Here is an 18,008-nt window from a genome sequence, read left to right as displayed (position 1 = left end):
TTTGGAAGGGGAGGAGACAGGGCAGCAGCTCCTGAATGAGTTTGGGGAAAGAAGAAAGACTCAACTGTTCTCAGGAAGAAAGACCTGATTGTACTGCGAGGTTCAGAGGGCTTCATGGGATCGCTGGGAAGCAATGGGCTCTTGGCCTGCCTGCAGAAACCCGAGTGGTGAGTGCAGGTAGAGCTGGCTGGCTGAACCCGCAGTAAAAGCGTGATGGGGAAATCCTATAAAAAGATCTCAGATGGAAAGACTACAGCTAGCGGCACTATGACTTTCTTTTCAGCTGAGTTCTTCAGCTTAAAATGTGGAATCCAACCCAAAATCTCTTATCCCAACCTCTCTGCTTTAGTGCAAATTCTTATCTGCATGCAGATGTTGCTCTGAAATACATCGCTTTTGATTTTGTGGACGAGGAGGTCTATTTAACCTGGTTTTTCTAAGTAGTCCCAGTGTAAGGCAGCAAAGAGCATCAGGTACAGAGTAGTGCTGTGTGCTCTGAGCTGGTCTGGTTCAGTCTGATAGCCCTGAACTGCCTCTAATTTGCTGTTTCTGGGAAAATACCTTTCCCCCCCCTCCTTTGTGCCTATTTCCTCATTTCTAAGGAAGACAGGAGAAAAAAGTGCCACCAAAAAGCTTGATGTTTGGGTGGGAAGTGTGGGAAAAGTGCAAGCCCTCACATCCCCACTGAGCTGTGAAGCTTTCATACTCAATGACACCAAAATGCTCCGAAGACTTCCCAGTGCTGGGAGCTGACAACTGGGAAGAAAGGAATAGCGGGAGCACTTGGGCAGGATAGCTCTGATTTACACTGACAGCAGTGCTTGTGCTCCTTTCTTCCTCCCCCAGAGACGAAGGGTTAATATCTTCCTTTTGAAGGACACAGATGCCCTGGGGTTGTGGAAGAGGAGGGGAATGAAATCCTCTCTTGCAATAAGGAGGGGAATCTCGGCGTAACTGCCCAAAAAGTGCATCTCCTTCGTCTGAGTCAGGAAAGAAACTGTGCCAAGTCAATGGGATTTATTTCAAATTCTGGCTCATTTTGACTCCTATTAACTCTAAACGAAGACCAGCTGGGATCAGCCTGCCTGCCCCAGCAGCAGAGAGCAGGCAGAGCTGGCTGACTCGCTGCAAGGGTGAGCACCCCGGCTGCAGGCAGCGGCTCCCCAGGACTGGGAGAGCTCTGTGATTCCCCACAGGATTCCCAGGGCTCACAGGCAGCCCTGGTCTGCTCCAAAAGTTTCAATGGATTTGGTGGGCTGAGTCACAGATACCAGCATAGCAGACAAGGAAAAAAGGGAACACCCCCACCCCCACCCCCCCGCAATAAAATCTCCCAAACAAAATCCAGCATGTATCTCTCCATAAAATGGGATGGCTAGGTTTCCACGGAAAAGGCTGAATGAACCTGGGGATATCAGCGATGCACTGATTATTAAAGCAAAAGAAGGAGAAACTGATTGCAGCTAAGGGCAGATTTGCCCAGGGATGACAACACGGCTTCTAGAAGGGGAAGGAAGACGGGCCTGTGGGCTGCAGCTACAGCACTTGGAGAGGCACTGACCCTCGCCCCATCCCAAGCAGAGCTCAAGCAGCCTGACCGCATTCCTGAGCAACAACCTCACTTGCCTTTGATTTTTGGTGCGAAGCAAATACCTGCTTCAGGTTTTTCTGGATACTGGTCCACGTGAGCAATGATGCTCCAAGGCTGTTACACACTGACACACCACGGCCAAGCGCAACCACCTTCAGCTATAGGAACCGGCCCTGCTGATGTAGCAGGAACAGGAAAGGACAGGCTGTAGGGCAGGAAAAGTTTGTCCTGTTGTGTCCCCTCCTCCTGTGCGGAAGGGGTAGCTGTGGCTCAGGATATGGATCATGCCCAAGCCCAGGAGACATTCAGCTCTGCAGCAAAGGGCCATTCCCCTTGGCAGGCACAGCCGTCTCTGGAAAGATCTACTGAGCTGTGTGGCCCGTGAGCCAACACAGCCTGTCCCGAGACCCTGTGCGGGGCATGGGAGCAGGGCTGGGGAGCGCCCGGCCCCCCTTTGCCACTGACTGACCTGCACGACCCCAGGCAGATCACTTCACTGCTCTGTGTGCCTACTGTTCACACGTTATTCAAGGGCAAGATCAGGAGTAACAATACTCATTTCCTAGAGCGAGGGTGTGAGGAGCTCGCTGTCACCACTGACACGCTGCCGGGGCTGGCACAGGCCCCCCCTGCACACCGAGCCCAGTATTTTCCATCCCTTCCTTCGCTCAGTCGGAGGGTAACTCCATGCCTTCCAGTTGAGGGAGTTTAAGAAACTTTTTTCAAGTAAGAGCTCCACAGACAGCCCATAGACCAGGGCATGAAAACCAGCTTATCCAGGAAACAACAGCTCAGCATTTTATCAAAAAAAGCATAGATTCCTGCGTGGAGAGCAGAGATTAAAACCAGCAGTGACTCCAGGATTGTCCTTCAGCAGCCCCAGTGTTTTCAGGGGGCTGAATGCCATGCAACTGGTGTGGCGTTGCCAGCTGTCGCTGAGCTCATGTGTTTGGAGTGAATGGCTGGATTCAGCAACAGCAGAGCGAGGCACTTTGTTGCAGAAAATCTTTGAATCATGTTTCAGTGGCAGGAAACAGAAAAGAACAAAGAGAAAAAACCATTCTGGGACAAATTCTGCTGTAGATGATGTTTGGACAACTTAGTAATAGAGCTGTGTGTCGGATGAGAATGAGCTCCTGCTCTGCCCTGGCATCACAGGGCTCGGCAACCAGCCCCATCTCAGCTGTCACCACAGCACGCTGTTTCTGGAGCAACTCTGCTAGCTCCAAGCAGAAGGTCCGTCCTGGCCAGCAAGTCCTCCTTCCACTTTAGGAGTGTAGCCTGTAGATGATGGAGAAACAAGAACACAATGGGAAGGCTACTGTCTGCAGGACAGCACCCAGCGCTGTGTGCGGAGCTGCAGCCGCTCTGGGGAGCGATGTGGCCGAGACCCCAGTGCTGGAGCCAAGAGCCACGAGTTCACCCACTGCTCCGTGGCTTTATCCTTTTCAAAGCACTGTGAGTTCCCTCAAAAAACCTTCTCAGATCTCCACCCCAGCCCAGCTCTGTCACTCTACACTCCTGGAGAGCAAACCAAAGGACTTTGGACCTTGTCGCATCAGAGCAAAATGATTTACCAGCCCTTAGAGCTCTTTTGGTCTGCTGGTGCACATCTGCACCAGGCAGCAGTGCCGGCACATGCAGCCAGGTCTTCTCTGATGTAATTATTTATGGCGATTTATACTATTGGAGCATCTGGCTCAAAGCCTTCCGAGTCCTGACGTGGCTTGAATGACACTGCAGATAGGATTTCAGGTTAAAAAGGAAGTGGAAAAAGAACTCAGCTCCCAGTTTTGCTGCACAACGAGGGATTTTCTTGTTTCAGAGCATGTTGTATTTCATTACTTACAGGCTCTCCAATTGCTTTCCTGGAACTGTAAAAACTTCGCTATCAGATGTCTGCCTTGTACGACAACCAGCACATTACAAAAACCACAACGCACAGCTACGGAGCGCAGCTGGAAACCCACCGCCTCCCTCCTGCCAACTGGCCTGGGCCATTCGCATAGCCACCGGCGGAGAGTTGTCCTCCGAGGAAAGGCTGAAATGTCGTATTTTCTGTAGGTGGAGAGGAGAGGCAGTGGAGAGGAGCACTTCTGCAGGGGCTGCTCCAAGGGACTGCTTGCCTGCGTCCAGGTTGTTGGTTGCATACCAGTGACTTCAACCTTTGGCTCTTACCAACCCGTGCTGTGCAGAGCAGGGCTGACTGGCAGCCAGGTCCTTTGCAAACGCACGTTACTCTCCAGCAACGTTCCTTGGGTGTTTCAGGCTCTGTAGCACTAGCCTCTCCCACACTTACAGGTCGGTAGATAAATTACCTTTTTATTTTGGCAAACTACACCGTGACACTTGCATTGCTGATGGATGCCTTGCCAGGGTTTGATGGGCCGTCGTATCTTCCCGTCTCCCCACAAGCTGTGGAGACATACCCTTGTCCTGCCTTGCCTGTACAGAAAGTCTGGATCTCCAGCAGGCAACTCCTGCTCCCTGCACCGTCGACCCCGGGATCTGCATCTTCAGGCTGCCTCTCTGAACAGAGATGCCCAAAGGGTCCCTGCTCTGCAAGGGGAAGAGATTTTCAGCTCTTTGCTGGTCGAATGAGCCAACCAGAGGTCAAATGGCCAAATTCAGAAGAGAGTCAAGATCAAGGGAAGGCCACAAGTTTGTATTAGAAGATGGAAACTGCTCGGAGGAGATGATATGTGAGACAGCAGCTCAGGAAAGGTGCACATCTCTGATGAGATTTTTGAAGTCTCAGGGGGTTCTTGCACTCCACTGTGTGTTCATGCTTCAGGCACTCAGATTTCTCTCTTATGACCAGGGGGACAACTGGCCCATCCCTGGGCTGAGCAGGAACTAAAACTGAACGGAGCAGTGTGAACTTGGACAAAGTGACCAAAGATAGAGGATACTTGCATATCTCAGCTCCAGCTGCCTCGATTCCTGCCAGCCACAGCTGTGAGACTCATGGACCATCTCAGTTGCCAGGTTTGTTTGCTGAAATCCACTGGCTTTGAAACATGTACAAACTACCCCTGGAGACTCGGCTGGGGCCTCCCTGCTGCTTTTGTTTGAGATTTAAAACCACAGTGGAAACTGGTTTTCAGATAGGTTAATGCTGGGAACAGCTGAGCCAAGTTAAAGCTAATGATCTCTGAAAAACGTTCCTTGAGCACCAAGGAAAGTTTGGTTGTGCTCAGTCGGTAATGTGGTACCGGCATCAGGGTGGCTTTCTGCAAAATGCAACCTCACTGGGTAAAGCCAGACGTGTCCCTGCTGCAGGGACCCATCACTGGGCGAACGTCTCTTCTCCTGCATGACCCAGAAGGGTGGCACAGACCCTTTATGCTCCCCCCAGCTTCAGCACCGGCGAAGGTGCTCCAGTACCTCCCTGCACCGGCCACCTCCCAGGGAGCACCATGACGTGCAGACTGAGCAGCTCCCTGCTCCCCAGCCCTGGGGCTGGCCTCTCGCCACGCCGTGTGCGCGGCTGGACGTCTGTGAAGTTCCCCAGCTTCTACCTGCGGCTACACGGGCCGCTGCCGGCACCAGGCCTTTGCCCCAGGCTAGGAGGTGCAAAACAGGCTGAAAATGTACCAGCAATAAAGGCAGATCATTTCAGAGCAATTAGGCACCTCATTTCCTACATCTGCCAAGAGGACACTCCATAGTGAAGTGTCAGTTCCTTTAGACATAAGCAAAATAAAGATTAAGACTAAACATATCCTTATGTTTAACCTAAGGAAAAAAAATCTTCAAGAAGTGGTGTAGCTGCAGGGACTTGTGATGGAAAGGGTTTGTGCAGAGGCTGCCGCTGTTTGTGGAGGGGGTGTCTCTGTGGGTCCCCTCTAACGGCGAGGCAGAGGGCAACACGGGGCCGAGCCAAGCAGAGGAAAAGCTTGCCTACACGTCTGTGACTGCAGGTGGGCTTCCTCAGGCTAATATGAATGTCTCCCAGCAGCAGGTGAGGAGCTACACACTCCCAGATGGAGGTCAGTTTGGTGGCACAGGTAACTGGGCAGATCTTTGTGCATGCCTCCCACTAATGGCACAGAAGGACAGCATCTCCCCTGTCCCCTTCGTAGCTGTGCGGGGTATCCCAACAGTATCAGAGCAGAAGCAAACATCTCCAGCCCAGGGAGGAGTCAGCGGATCCAGGGAGGAATGCCGTGAAGCCCAGGTGTAAGGACTCCTGGGTGTCATGCCAGGAGAGACCAAATGAAGACGCAATAGCTAAAGACGAAGTTCTCTTTAAAACCATCTATAAACTGAGTACTGGACAGCATAACACTATCGTATCGAATGTATTGAAACCATATGCAACACACATAACGCATAAACAAAGTGTCTGCAGCACACCCAACCCAACATGCTCCTCCCTGCCATGCGAGTGCCGCCACACCTCCCCCAGGCAATTTCCATGTGCTCAACAAATCCTGGACAGGAGTTTGTCACCGTGTAACCTTGGCACTCGCCTTTGGGTGAAAACCTTCAGGATATTTCCCTGACAAGATTTTTGTTATCTTTGTCCAGCAGCCTTAAAAACCTGTCTATCGTACACGCTTGTGGTGGGCTGTGCCCATGGTGGCTTTTGGGCATATCTTGCAGAGGTGGGCTGACCTGGTATTCCGGCTTCCAGTCCTCAGCTGGAAAGGAGCGGGTTGCAGCTATCTCCAGCAGCTGGCATCTCGGAGCTGCAAGCTTTATCTCGGCAGAAATCTAAGGAAGATGCCAGTAATATTTGTACCTTTTCTCCACGGAAAGGCAGGAGAAAAGTCTCAAAGAAAAAAATGGAAAGAGAAAACCTGTTTGTACTTCTGTCAGAAGACTTCCATCTTTAAATTCCCCCAGCAAGTACAGGAACAGCAGCCTGCAGATGAGGTAACGCCAGGCACTGGCAGGGCAGGCAGGGCTGTCTGGAGCCCGCACAGGTCTCAAAGCCTGTATAGCCTTATGTCTAAACTCAAGCAAAGCAGCATATTAAAATAGTAGATGGAAATATAGCACTCCGCAGTAAAAAAAAACAAAAGGGAGTGATTATGAGCAGGAATCTTGGCTCTATTGACTTTTTTTTTAAATAAAACAGAAAACGGCATCATGTTCCCAGGGACATGCTGGCAAACAGCAGGGATGGAGTCTGAGAGAATCTATACTTTATACTCTATAACTTAATATGGCTTTTGCATGATTTTAGTATTTTTATTGGTTCTTAAAACATGCACAATATAAACACATGAACCAGCCAGAAGCACTGCACATGGAGGACCCGGTGCTGAGGGCAGCTGACTGGCCGTGCCAGTCTGCAGCTGGGAGGGACCTGGGATACTGGGGACCACTCCTCGCCCCGGTATTGGTTCCAATCCTGCACAGAGCTCCCTGTGGGTACAGGGGGCTGTGGCCAAGGATGGCCTTATTGGGGCAGGACTACAGCCTTATTATGCACATTTATGGTGCTGCACTGCAGTATTAAGCCAATGTTTCCACTTTCTAGTCGAGTCAGTGCTCAAATCCTAACCTCAGCCCAAAAATAACATAAATCCATCCCCTTTGCTGCTTCCATCCCCTCACACCCTTCTCCCTGTTCTCCTTTTAGCCAGCCACAATGTCACTAAAGGGAAAAACAACATGCCTCAACATCAAGCATCCACCCAGCGCTCAGAGGTACCTGCCTGCTCTGCTGCCACTACCCAGCCTGGGAAGGGCTTTCAGAGCCACCATCACACTTGTGCCACTGGCTCCTTCTCAGGTGCTGGGATGCCCGCCTGCCTCCCGGGAATGGGATGGGGTGGGAGCCGCCGTGCTTGCTGGCTGCACGAGGGGTCAGACCCGTGTGGCGGGGGGGCACGGCCGCGCTGGCCAGGCTCCCGCACCCGGCTCCATTGGCCAGCCCCTCATGGAAGGAGCCTCGCCAGTCTGAGCTGCTGGCAACTGTGATCCGCAACAACAAACACAATGAATAAATCATGTCGTCAAACTGATAAACTCCACGTTTCAAGCACAAGGGCCTGAGCTGGCTGGCAGAGCAGCCACCAGGGCGCTGGGCAGAGCCATCCTCCATCTGACACCACCTCATGAGCCCCAGGCCAGACCCTGACCGACTCCTCCGGCCCTGCAGCTCTCACCCCAGAGCCAGAATCACACTTTTTCTTTCTATGGCACTGAGATCAGACCTCCAAGCAAGCCAGAGATGCCTAGGATATTCATTGAGGATTCAGGAATAATGTCCTGCTAATTTATTCTATTTGTTTTCTCTATTTAAGGTGGAAACCTCAGAAGGGAAAACCAGAAACAAGCAAGAAATCACCAAAGAGAAGCGAAGGAAGGCAAAAGCTGGCCATTTCCAAACTCCAGGCCAAGGTCAGCTGTGGCAGCCAGAGGAAACTCAGCTCCTCACAGTCCCCTGTGCATCCCTCTCTAACACGCTGGCAGGTGGTCCGTTTTACAGACGCAGCAGAGAGGCACAGTGTCCCAAAGGCCATGGCAGACCAGAGAAGCGATCCACATCTCAAGCGTGTATCCTGACTGAAAGACCAAACCATCTCCTGAATGTAGTTTTTTGCAAAATATCATACTTTACAACATTTGCAACAAGTCACATCTCAGATGCCTGCCTGCCCTAAGCAGTGTGTGGCTCACTGCCTGCATCTCCCTCTCGGTCTGCCCCCAGGTGTTCTGCTGCAACGCAGCATGGGCTGTGGCAGTATTGTTAATGTCTGCTGCAATTACTGCCCTTGTCAAAAAAAAAAACCACCCCAAAACAAAACCACCCCCCACCTCCCTTATTTATTCCTTACTGGAATAAATGCAATCCAGTTTAAATGCAATCCAGTTTAAATGCAATCCAGCCTCTCAGATACAAGACTGCAAACTTTCTTTCATCTTCTTATTGCAAAAGGACCACATCTTTCCAGAGGAGCCATTTGCCCTCTGCCGCCCAGGGCTCAGCTCGCTGCGTGCCAGCTCTGCGCCGATGCCCCAGCTGGGAGCAGCACCGCACCTCTGGCTCACGCTGCGCCATTGGGAAGGTGACCATCGTCCCGCACGCAGGGATTTTGACAAAAGCATACAGCACCCTGCTGATCACTTTGGGGCAAGATGCAATGGCTGCTTTGGAAACCAGGGTGCAGGTGGCCCTCTGCAGCGCCCAGGAGCTGTGCGGGACCAAGAGCCGTGCCCTGGTGACCCGAGGTCCGCACACGCTGCCTGTGCGCCTTGGCCAGGGGAGCCCAAGTGCTGCAGGAACTCAGGGACTGGCTACGGGGGCGAGCGGTTTCGCAGACTCACTCGGACACCTGTGATGCCGGGATATCCAGGAGGCCCTTCTTTTCCCTTCAGTCCTTCGTTGCCTTTTTCTCCTTTCTCTCCTTCCAGGCCTTGCTCCCCCTTGTCTCCCTGCGGAAGAGAGGAGGATGGGAGCTTTTCATACCCACACAACACACGGGTCACTGTACATGGCTCTTGCAAGAAAAAAACCCACCACATAATTAATATTTCAGGAGTCTGAGAGGAAGAGAGCCTGCAAGCAAAAGGATGAATGAGGATGAGTCATAATACACTTGACATTTAAAAAATGAGCAAAACCAGGTTTCTTTTTTTTAAAAAAACTCTTGGCTGGAGGAGAAGGAACTCCCTCATTACACAGGGTAATCTGAACCACTTTGCTTCTCTTGCAACAAGGCCTGAACCTCCCACATGAATGAGACAGGCAGACAAGACCTGAAAGTCTCCCTTGCCTCACCCAGAAGCCTGAGCTTGGGATGCTGAAAGGTTTTTAATAGGATGGGTTTGTCTGGAGCAGCCGCTTGGCTCTTGCTGCCAAATAGGAATCAGCCCAGGGCTCAGACGAACACTGTGAAACAGTGTCATCTAGCCCCGCGAAGAATCTGTGGTCCCAGCAGTAGGTATCATGTCAAATCACTGTTCTTACAAGTGATGGCACAAAATTTTATGGAGACAATAAAAAAGGGCAATTCTGTACTGACAGCAGGACCTACGCTTGTGCAACCAGCCAGCCTTGACAGAGTTGTTTTCCCCTTGCACCTGCGTTAGAGAGAGCACAGCAACGTCTCTTCTGGTTAAACAAATGCTCCTGCAGTCAGCTTGGGCTCTTCTACTGCCCAGGGACACATTCAGGTCGAGAAGACCTGGTTTGGTTCAAGAGCCCTTCGGGACAGGTAGCAGTGGCAAGAGAATAGAGAAGTCAGTCTTTAAGGAAGAGTCTTTTCGTCTAACGGGCAGAGATAAGCAGAAGCAGAGACACATGGCAGACAGTTTAACTAGAATGAAGCAATAAACTGCATTGTTGTGGGAATGGCTGCTTTTTCTTTCCATGGAACAAAACTGTTGGCCTGCTGGGGAAAGCCGGCTGTGCAGGGACAGAAATCAGAGCCCCGTTGCAAAGGCAAGGTAGCAGCTTGCAGCAGATGGAGAGCACAGGGCAAGCCCTGGGCGAGCACCTGGGGCTCTGCCAAGAGGAAGGGGCTCTGGTTTCTCTACTTGCTAACGAAGTTCTGGTCAGTGGCCCAGGGGAGAGGGATGGACAAGTCTTGATTTCCCCTGCCAGGCCCAGGAATTCCTGATTGGTTGGAAATTTAATCTGTAACAACTCAAATAGAACAGACAAATTGTTGGAAAGTATATTTTGAAGAACTTGACCTTTCTGGAGATCTGATTAGATGCCAAAAATGTGGGTAGAGGAGTCAAACAGGAGGAGTCCATTATGCGTGCTTGCAGAAAAAAATCCTTGGTGGGAGCAGGGCAGGGGCTTATTGCACAGAGGACCCAATAACCCCCTCGGCTTCAGCCTGGCCCCGGGAGTCACGGGGGCCTGAGTGCACAGAGATGTGTGAGAGCCGCAACGTGCCACGAGAGTGAGGTTTACCTTGATGCCGTCTGGCCCGGGTGGCCCGCCGTCCCCTTCCAGCCCTGATTCTCCCTGCAAGGCAGAACCAGCGCCATGAGGCTGTGCCTAAGCGTGCTCCTTCCCCATGCTTTCTGCGGCTGAGTCCTGGCAGCAAGTGCGGCTGCCGCGGCAGGAGCCCAGCCCTGCACCTTGACACATGTCCCATCTCATACCCTAGTGCTGAACAAGCTCTTCCTGGAGCAAGAGCATGAATACAACCTCTCGCTTGATTCTGAGCCATAGCTCCTGCTCCACAGCCCCCGCTGCTGGTCCTGCAGCAAGACCTCCTTCCCCGCGTTGAAAAGGGGGCTCAGTCTGCATTCATTTAACCTGGGGCTTCCCCATCCTGCCTCAACAACTGACCTTAGTCCTGAGAAGGGACATGAGACACTGCTGGCTTCAATCCATGCATTCATCCCATCCCTGGCTCCTGCCCATGCCTGCATAGTGTAGCCAGTGTTTCCCTGCTTAATGCTGCTCCTGCTCCGGCGGCTCCCTGCCCCGCGCGGATGCAGGCTCCCGGGAACAGGACGGGTCTGTTCCCACACTGCCCCTTTCATAGGCGAGGTTGTCACCGCGCTTTGCAAAGCAGCGCTGCAGCACCGGGGAGGCTCATGTAGGGTGGTGAGCCCAAGCTGACAGGCTCTGCAAGGAAGGTGCTTCCACCACCCGCAGAAGAAACAAGGGCTGTAAAGGGTTATGGGATGCCCCGAGCTGAGTCTGGCTGCCCAGGCTGAGGGTGAACGGCAAACAGAGCCCCTGGGGAACTGCTAAGGCACAGAAGCCCTACCAGAAGGTGACCGTACTCACTCTTTGTCCAATAAGGCCTTGCTCTCCAGGGACTCCCAGCTGGCCAGGATCACCCTAAAAAGAAGGAAACACAGATATGGAGACAAGCTGTTCACTGACGGTGAGCCAGCAATGAAGCACTTCCCATTGCACCCCTCACTCTGACTTTTTCTTTCCTTCTGCCACACAAACACCTTCACTTCAGTTTGCAAGGGTGTCCAAAGGACAGGTTGGCATCACCAGCACCTCTGCTTGCCCAGGGCCAGCACACAGCTCACAGGCTCTGTTGCAGTGGTGCTCAGCAGAACAGGGGCTGAGGAGCGCTTCGTGCTGCCTGCACCTGCAGGGCCAGGAGATGCTCCCTCAGCATGGCCCTTCAGCAAGAAAGCGGCGATGCCGGGTGCAACGCCATGTTGGGAGCAGGCACAGCCAGAGCAAGGGGGCAGGAAGCTGGCTGCTCTTTGAACCTCAGCGCGACTGAGGAGGGCGGAGAAGGACATGAATCTTTGATGGCACCAAAACGAGGGAACCAAAGGAGTTGGAGCTGGCAAACAAACAGATCTTGGCAACAGGCTCCAAGGTTGCAGTTTAGCCCAGAGGGTACAATAGCCATAGGGCAGCTACTTCCCATATGTGCCTGTCCAAGCGAACTGCTTTGCCAGGAAGAGAGCTCAGGAAACAGAGGCATAAAGAGGAAAAAGGTCTGACCGATCCATACATCTCATCCTGCAGAAAACTGGTCTGCAAGTGATGCCTGCCCAAAGCAACCCCAGCCTGTCCCAACACCTCCCGTCTTAGGAGGAGCAGCAGCATGGGACTCTTGCCCCCCAACTCCCCAGCAGTGATGTGCTGTGCTGCCAGCGGGTAAAGGGGTGTCTGTGCAAATCATCGCGTCCTGTTCCCAAGGAGGGCAGCCAGGAGCACAGGAGCTGAAATGCTCCTGCAGTATCAGGACGCCAAAGACACGGTAGCTCCAGAGAAGTGTCAGATGATTTGCCAAGGAAAACATGGCAAAGGATGGGGCTGGGGGTGGGGAGTGAAGAACAGCAAAGAGGAAATTGCATTTAATCCCCACACAGAGTCTGTTCAAAAGCTCTGCACACAGGAGCGAACCTTCAAACCAAGCGGAAAGGGGCTTAGGATAAAAAAAAAACACCTCTGAACTGCTCAGCACAGGGACCTTGTTCAAACAAAGAGATGGTTTTTATAGGCCTTTCCATGTGGACAAGAAGGTGCATTCATGGCTCTCAGCAGGGCACCCTTCCCCCATAACTGTCAGAGGAGCTCAGTCCCCACACTGCTGAGGCTTGGAAACTGTGGCAGGACCTTGTCTGAGGGTAGTTTCAAGTTTGAGGCCTTCCTAAGACTCTTTTTGTTTGAAGTTAGAAGCTGCTGGGATCTCTGGGTCTTGAGGACTTTCCTCTCCCCTCAGATTTTGGATCTGCAGAAGAGTCAAGCTTCATTTCCAAGCCCCTTCCCAGCTTTTGAGGCACAAGATCCCTGGGACGGTGCTTCTCCCCAGCACCGACAGCAACCCCCTCACTATGGGGCTCAGGAATTTGTAACTAAGAGCTTAAATTCTACCCAATTTTATTTTTTAATCTATCTTTCGTTGAATATGCTGTCTGCCATGACTGCTGGAGGGTGAACCTGCAATGTTACCCAGTCCTGCAGGAACAGCAGTTGCTATTATCTCCCCAGTTGGACAGAAATTGCACAAAGGGTTTTTCTTACCTTCATGCCAGGTTCACCTGCAAGGCCAGGTTGTCCCATTGAGCCAGGCGGTCCCTGGAAAAAACAAAGATAATGAAAAAACCCCATTGTAACCAAGTAGAAAGCAAGATCAAAGTCATAATTCCTTTAGCAGAGCTCTCCTGGGACAGCAGAGCCCTGGTTGCAATGTAATTACCTCCCTGGAGCTGGCTCAGGGTACGCAGCATCAAAGCAGCCCAGTACCCCTCGTGCCTGGCTCCTGGGAGGGCTCTGCTCATCGGCCATGCCCCCTCCCTCTCCCCAGCCTTCTCTGCCAAACACCTCTAACTCCTTCCAGCCTCTCTGCTTTCTAATGTTAGCAATCACACTGGGGAGCAGCACTGGGACTAGTTGGGAAGGAAGGGAAAAGATCCAGAATTATACTTGAAAGCCCTTTCACAAGGGCTCAGCAGGTTGGCTGACACAGTGGATAACAAAAATGCTCAGCTGTGCTCTTGCTCCCTGCAGCCCCGCTTCTCCACTACTGCTGGTGTGAGCACGTTCTCCTCACCACCGGTCTTGTTTTGGTCAGGGTTAAGCCTTAACACAGCCTCGGGGTTCGCAGGCGCCCTGCATGTCCCTGCCTTTGCAGGAGCAGCTGCCTCAGAGGACACAGCTTCAGGCTGTGGGAGGCAGGGGCACAACGGCGCTGCCAGCTCCAGGACAGCTAAAGCAGCCAAGAACAGCAAGGTTACACCAAACCCTCCAGCACAAACCTTGGCCAGATTAGTCTTGACATCCATCACCCGCTTTCCCTGGCTGTAATGGGCCAGCAAACACAGGAATGCCAGCGCCTGGGCTCGGACCAGAAACCCACAGCCCAGGGCTGTCGCCAGGCTGCACTAGCTGAAAGCAAGTGGCTGGCTCCTGCCTGGTCACGGACCCTGCTAGAGGGGCTTGGCATCCCTCAGAGAGCCTGAAGTAAATGCCTGACCTGGAAAACTATGGGAAGTAAGACAAAAAGATGGAAGAGGAGAGAATGACCTTGCAAACTGTTCTTACACAGTGTCCAGCCGCCACGTGCAGCCCTGTGATGGAGGGGTCATGCTCAGCAGCTATCTTTAGTATCAAGATCAATTGGGAGCTTTAATCTTTGTACATTTTCTACTACTTCTGGGAAGCATGGGGAATGAGGATCTGTAAAACAAGCCCAAAGATGGACAGCAAAGCTTGTCTTTAAAGGATCTGAGTGGTTTATTTACTTATGGTATTTGCTTTCCGGACAACAACCTCCCTTCTTTTTACAGTTGGGAATAAAGGAAAAAAGAGCACATAGTCCAGGGAGCACTCTGCTGCCCAGGGAATAAAGCCAGTTCCTGGCTTGCTGAAATGGATTCAAGCAGAGGAGGGAGTAGGGTGCACGTTGGGTTTATGAACAAATGGTCAAGTCACGCAATGAGAAAATTCAAGCTCCAATGAAAGCAAAAATCCTGCTTTGGTTTCTCCAGAGGTGCCAGTGCAGAGAAAGGCTCCTGGAAGAGACACAGATTTGAATAAAGCTCTGTGCTTTCTTGGTTGGCAACATCCAGAGCGGCTCGGTAGCAGCTTTCCAGCTCCCTAGTGTGGTTTACCACGCTGAGAGCTTGCTCCATCCAGTCTAGCAGCCATGAGAATGGAAACTTTCATGACTCATACACTTTGCAGTAGACTACATTAAAAGCCACCTTTGCTGCTGTTTCCACAACCGAGTGAAACATCATGTCTATATTACCATGCGGGACCTATGGAAAGGAGCTACCCAAGGGGAACTGGCACATCTGGTCTAAAGAGCCAAGACTATAATACTTCAAGGGGAGTGAAATCCAGCCAAGACTGCGGATGAGTTAGGGGGAAACCACAGAGGCATCTCCTGCGCTCCATCGGGGCACTGTTTGGCAGCTGCTGCTCCTTTGGTTATGGTGTGTTTGTGCCACTGCTTCATGGCAACAGCAACCCAAGAGCAGAGTCAGCAGCAAAGGCATTTCTCTGAGCTTCCTCCGCTGGCTGCAGCGGCTGTGATGGGGCTGCCACAGCAATCCAGGCGGGCCAGCAGAACTGCGGCCGGTCAGCACCAGCACCAGCGCATGGGAAAGGAAAAGCCAGTTTTCAGTTTGAATTGCTGTCGTGTTAGGTCCCTGACCCTGCATGCTAGTGCAGAAAGGTGGTCCCTGGAGTGGTCACAGAGCCATGCCTGGGACATGCTTGTCAGCGTGGTCAGCTTTGAAATGTGTCTCTTGTTGTGAAGATGGGTCTGTGCATCTACCAACTGGGTGTCTATAGCCTGTGATGAAAACAATACTCAAATTTCTGATTTTCGCTGTTGACTTTGGAAGCTGACTTTCAGGCTTGAGGGCAATCCTTCCTGCTCACATCCCCCGGTGTGGAAGGATGTGCCACTGCACATTTACTCCTCCCTCAGTCCCGCCACTCCTGATGCACAGGGAAAACAAATAGGAGCAAAGATCAGACTTACCTTATGCCCAATTTCTCCCAAAGGTCCAGGTGGCCCCTGTGGTCCTTGTGGACCCTGAAAAACAGAGACACAAGGCTCTTTTCACACAGTGTTCATTTCTGAAGGGCTATCATTTCCATGGTCTGTGAGATAAAACAGCAGTTCCCTCCCACATCACAGGGAGCGATGCAGCATGCAAGAGATGGCCAGTGAGCTGGAGAGGCTGGCAATGGGTGTGCTGGGGCACCTTAGCAGGCAAACAGCTCAGAAGGCCCTTTGTCATTCTGGCTCCCATCTAAAACAACTGCAGTTGGCAACCTGAAAACACCTGTTTACCCTCTCCCTTCATAGTCTAGGTCAGTTCCCACAGACATAGACAGCAGGAGATGACCCTTTTCTGGCTTCTGTGGTCCTGTTGGCGCTCCGTGGGATCTCTGTCTTCATTTGTCATCTCCCAGTGCCTCCCCCAAAGCTGTGGGCTCAGTTCTGACACCATCAGCCTCCTTCCTGGTCCCCCTTCTGCTCTACCTACCAACGCAGTCCAACTCCTCCTGTGCATCTGACCCAACCTGGACCTTCTTTTCTCCCTTCCCTTCCAAAATCCAGCCCAGGCTGTATCCTACACTCTCCTCGGTTGATTCATGGCCCCCTTTTGATTTCCAGGGGTCTGACCTTGTCTTCCCTTCTGCATCCTAGGACTCTAGCCAAGCCTTTCACTTCTCTGACCACACTGGAGTTGGCAAGGACAGAGAAGCTGGGAATGGGGTAAGTGGTGGGGAAGACAGAGAGAAATAAATGAAGTTTCTGTGTGTGTCTAAGGAAAGACAGACAAAGGGAGAGTGAAAAGACACTTGCCGGGTCGCCTGGAGCCCCTTTTGCTCCTGGAGGTCCAGAAGGTCCTTGGATACCCTAGAAAAATTACAAGCACCAAGGTCAGCTCCAACCCCATAGCAATCCTTCGTGCCTCTCGGCAGTAACGTGCATCTCATACGCGATCCAGTAAAAGGAGTGTAGAGATGGCCCCCTAAGTGTGAGACACTGTCCAGATGCTTCCTCCTGGACCAGGACTCAAAACTTACGGACTCGAGTGAAACTGAGGTAACAAAAGGAAGCGCAAGGGATGGACACTTACTGGGAAGCCACGTGCTCCTGTCTCCCCAGTCTCACCCATCTTCCCCTGTGAACACACAGTTAAAGCAGTCAGCAGCCGGCAGTGTGCCGAGACACCTGCGGCGCTTTGGCCCGGAGAAGCTGCAGTCCCCTGGGCACTGTGTACGTGTGGGTGCCCCCCAGGGGAGTGACGCCAGGCCAAGTCTGGCAGGCACTGGCTCTCACGGAGGACGTACCTGCAGCCCCTCGGGCCCCAGCTTGCCTGGCTCCCCTGGGCGGCCCTGCAAAACAAAAAGACAAAGACACGTGGCAGGGGCACAAACTACTGGTGATGCTCTTCTGCCCCAGCCCATCTGCTTTTGGATTTTAGTGCATCGAATATCCCCTCCAGTTCCTTGAAGCTTTTGAGAGGCCAACTGCCCAGCATCCTGCCCTGAGGAACACCCCAACCAGCAGGGAGTGTGGGCAATGAGCTGCATGACTCAAATTTTTTTGAGCAAACACGGCTTTGGAGGAAGCTGGGATTCTCAGGAAGACTTGGCACATCCCTGCCTAGCGGTGCATGAAACAAGGGGAACTCCCCATCAAAACTACATCCAGAGGGCCATGCGTGCTGTGCAGGGGTTGGAGTCTGCGACCTTCAATGGTAGGACAAGGGTCCAGCTCTGCCACACTACTACATCAGGCTGCTGCCAAAGAGAGAAACTCTCCCATGCACCCATCTCAGAGCCAATGGTGCAGCAGGCTCACCCTGGACGAGGGTCTGCTTGGGCAGGGTGCCTGCCAGGCTCTCTTTCTCTTGCCCTGCATTTTGCCTATCGTGACCAACATGAAGTGCATCAGAACAGACACTCATTTCCTTAGGTCATATTTTAACCAGTACTGTTAACTTGTTCTGATTTTAGTGCTACGTTCAGATGTGACAGTCAAGCACACTCAATCGCTGGTTCAAGTTACTCCCACTCCTGTGAGGGATTCTATTATTTTAGCAGTGGCCCTTCTATCTTTGTGGACTGCCTCTGTATTCAGCGTCTCAGACCCCAGCAGCAAGGGCTCTGATGCCCGTGTTGGACAGATTTTACTCTGGCTGCACGAAAGACCCATCCCTGCTGGTTGACCCTCATGGCGTTATTGACGATCCCCTGTTCCCGGAGGAGGATGTGACCTTAATCCTGCCCAGAGCATTTCACCACACAGCCAAGAGCAGCCTTGGCCAGCCCGGGCACCCACTGGCACTCACCTTGGCACCTCGTGACCCTGGCTCGCCTACTGGTCCATCAGGCCCTCTGGCACCCTGGAAAAAAACAAGAGAGGCAAAAATAAGAACACAGAGTATATGTCTCACTGGAAAAGACAGCAGTCACCCTAGCTTTGGCCACCAGCAAAGTTGATGAGCTCAGTCCTGGTTAAGCCAAGCCATACCTGGTTGGGCT

General features: G+C 52.3%; 1 protein-coding gene across 2 annotated transcripts in view; it reads right to left on the bottom strand.

Moving 5' to 3' along the window:
• Positions 1-18,008, bottom strand: part of COL27A1 (collagen type XXVII alpha 1 chain) — a 160,105-nt gene that overhangs the window by 29,547 nt on the left and 112,550 nt on the right. For both annotated transcript variants that reach the window (XM_056352258.1, XM_056352257.1), the window contains 9 exons: positions 17,816-17,869; positions 16,812-16,856; positions 16,598-16,642; positions 16,321-16,374; positions 15,487-15,540; positions 13,017-13,070; positions 11,304-11,357; positions 10,473-10,526; positions 8,876-8,983 (listed from right to left, as the gene is read on the bottom strand). In XM_056352258.1, the coding sequence (XP_056208233.1) occupies positions 8,876-8,983; positions 10,473-10,526; positions 11,304-11,357; positions 13,017-13,070; positions 15,487-15,540; positions 16,321-16,374; positions 16,598-16,642; positions 16,812-16,856; positions 17,816-17,869 (522 nt within the window). The remainder of the gene's footprint in view (positions 1-8,875; positions 8,984-10,472; positions 10,527-11,303; positions 11,358-13,016; positions 13,071-15,486; positions 15,541-16,320; positions 16,375-16,597; positions 16,643-16,811; positions 16,857-17,815; positions 17,870-18,008) is intronic.

This window comes from Falco biarmicus, chromosome 9 (assembly GCF_023638135.1).
Source record: "Falco biarmicus isolate bFalBia1 chromosome 9, bFalBia1.pri, whole genome shotgun sequence".
In the NCBI taxonomy this organism is placed as follows: Eukaryota; Metazoa; Chordata; class Aves; order Falconiformes; family Falconidae; genus Falco; species Falco biarmicus.
This window is presented reverse-complemented; position numbering and strand designations above follow the sequence as displayed.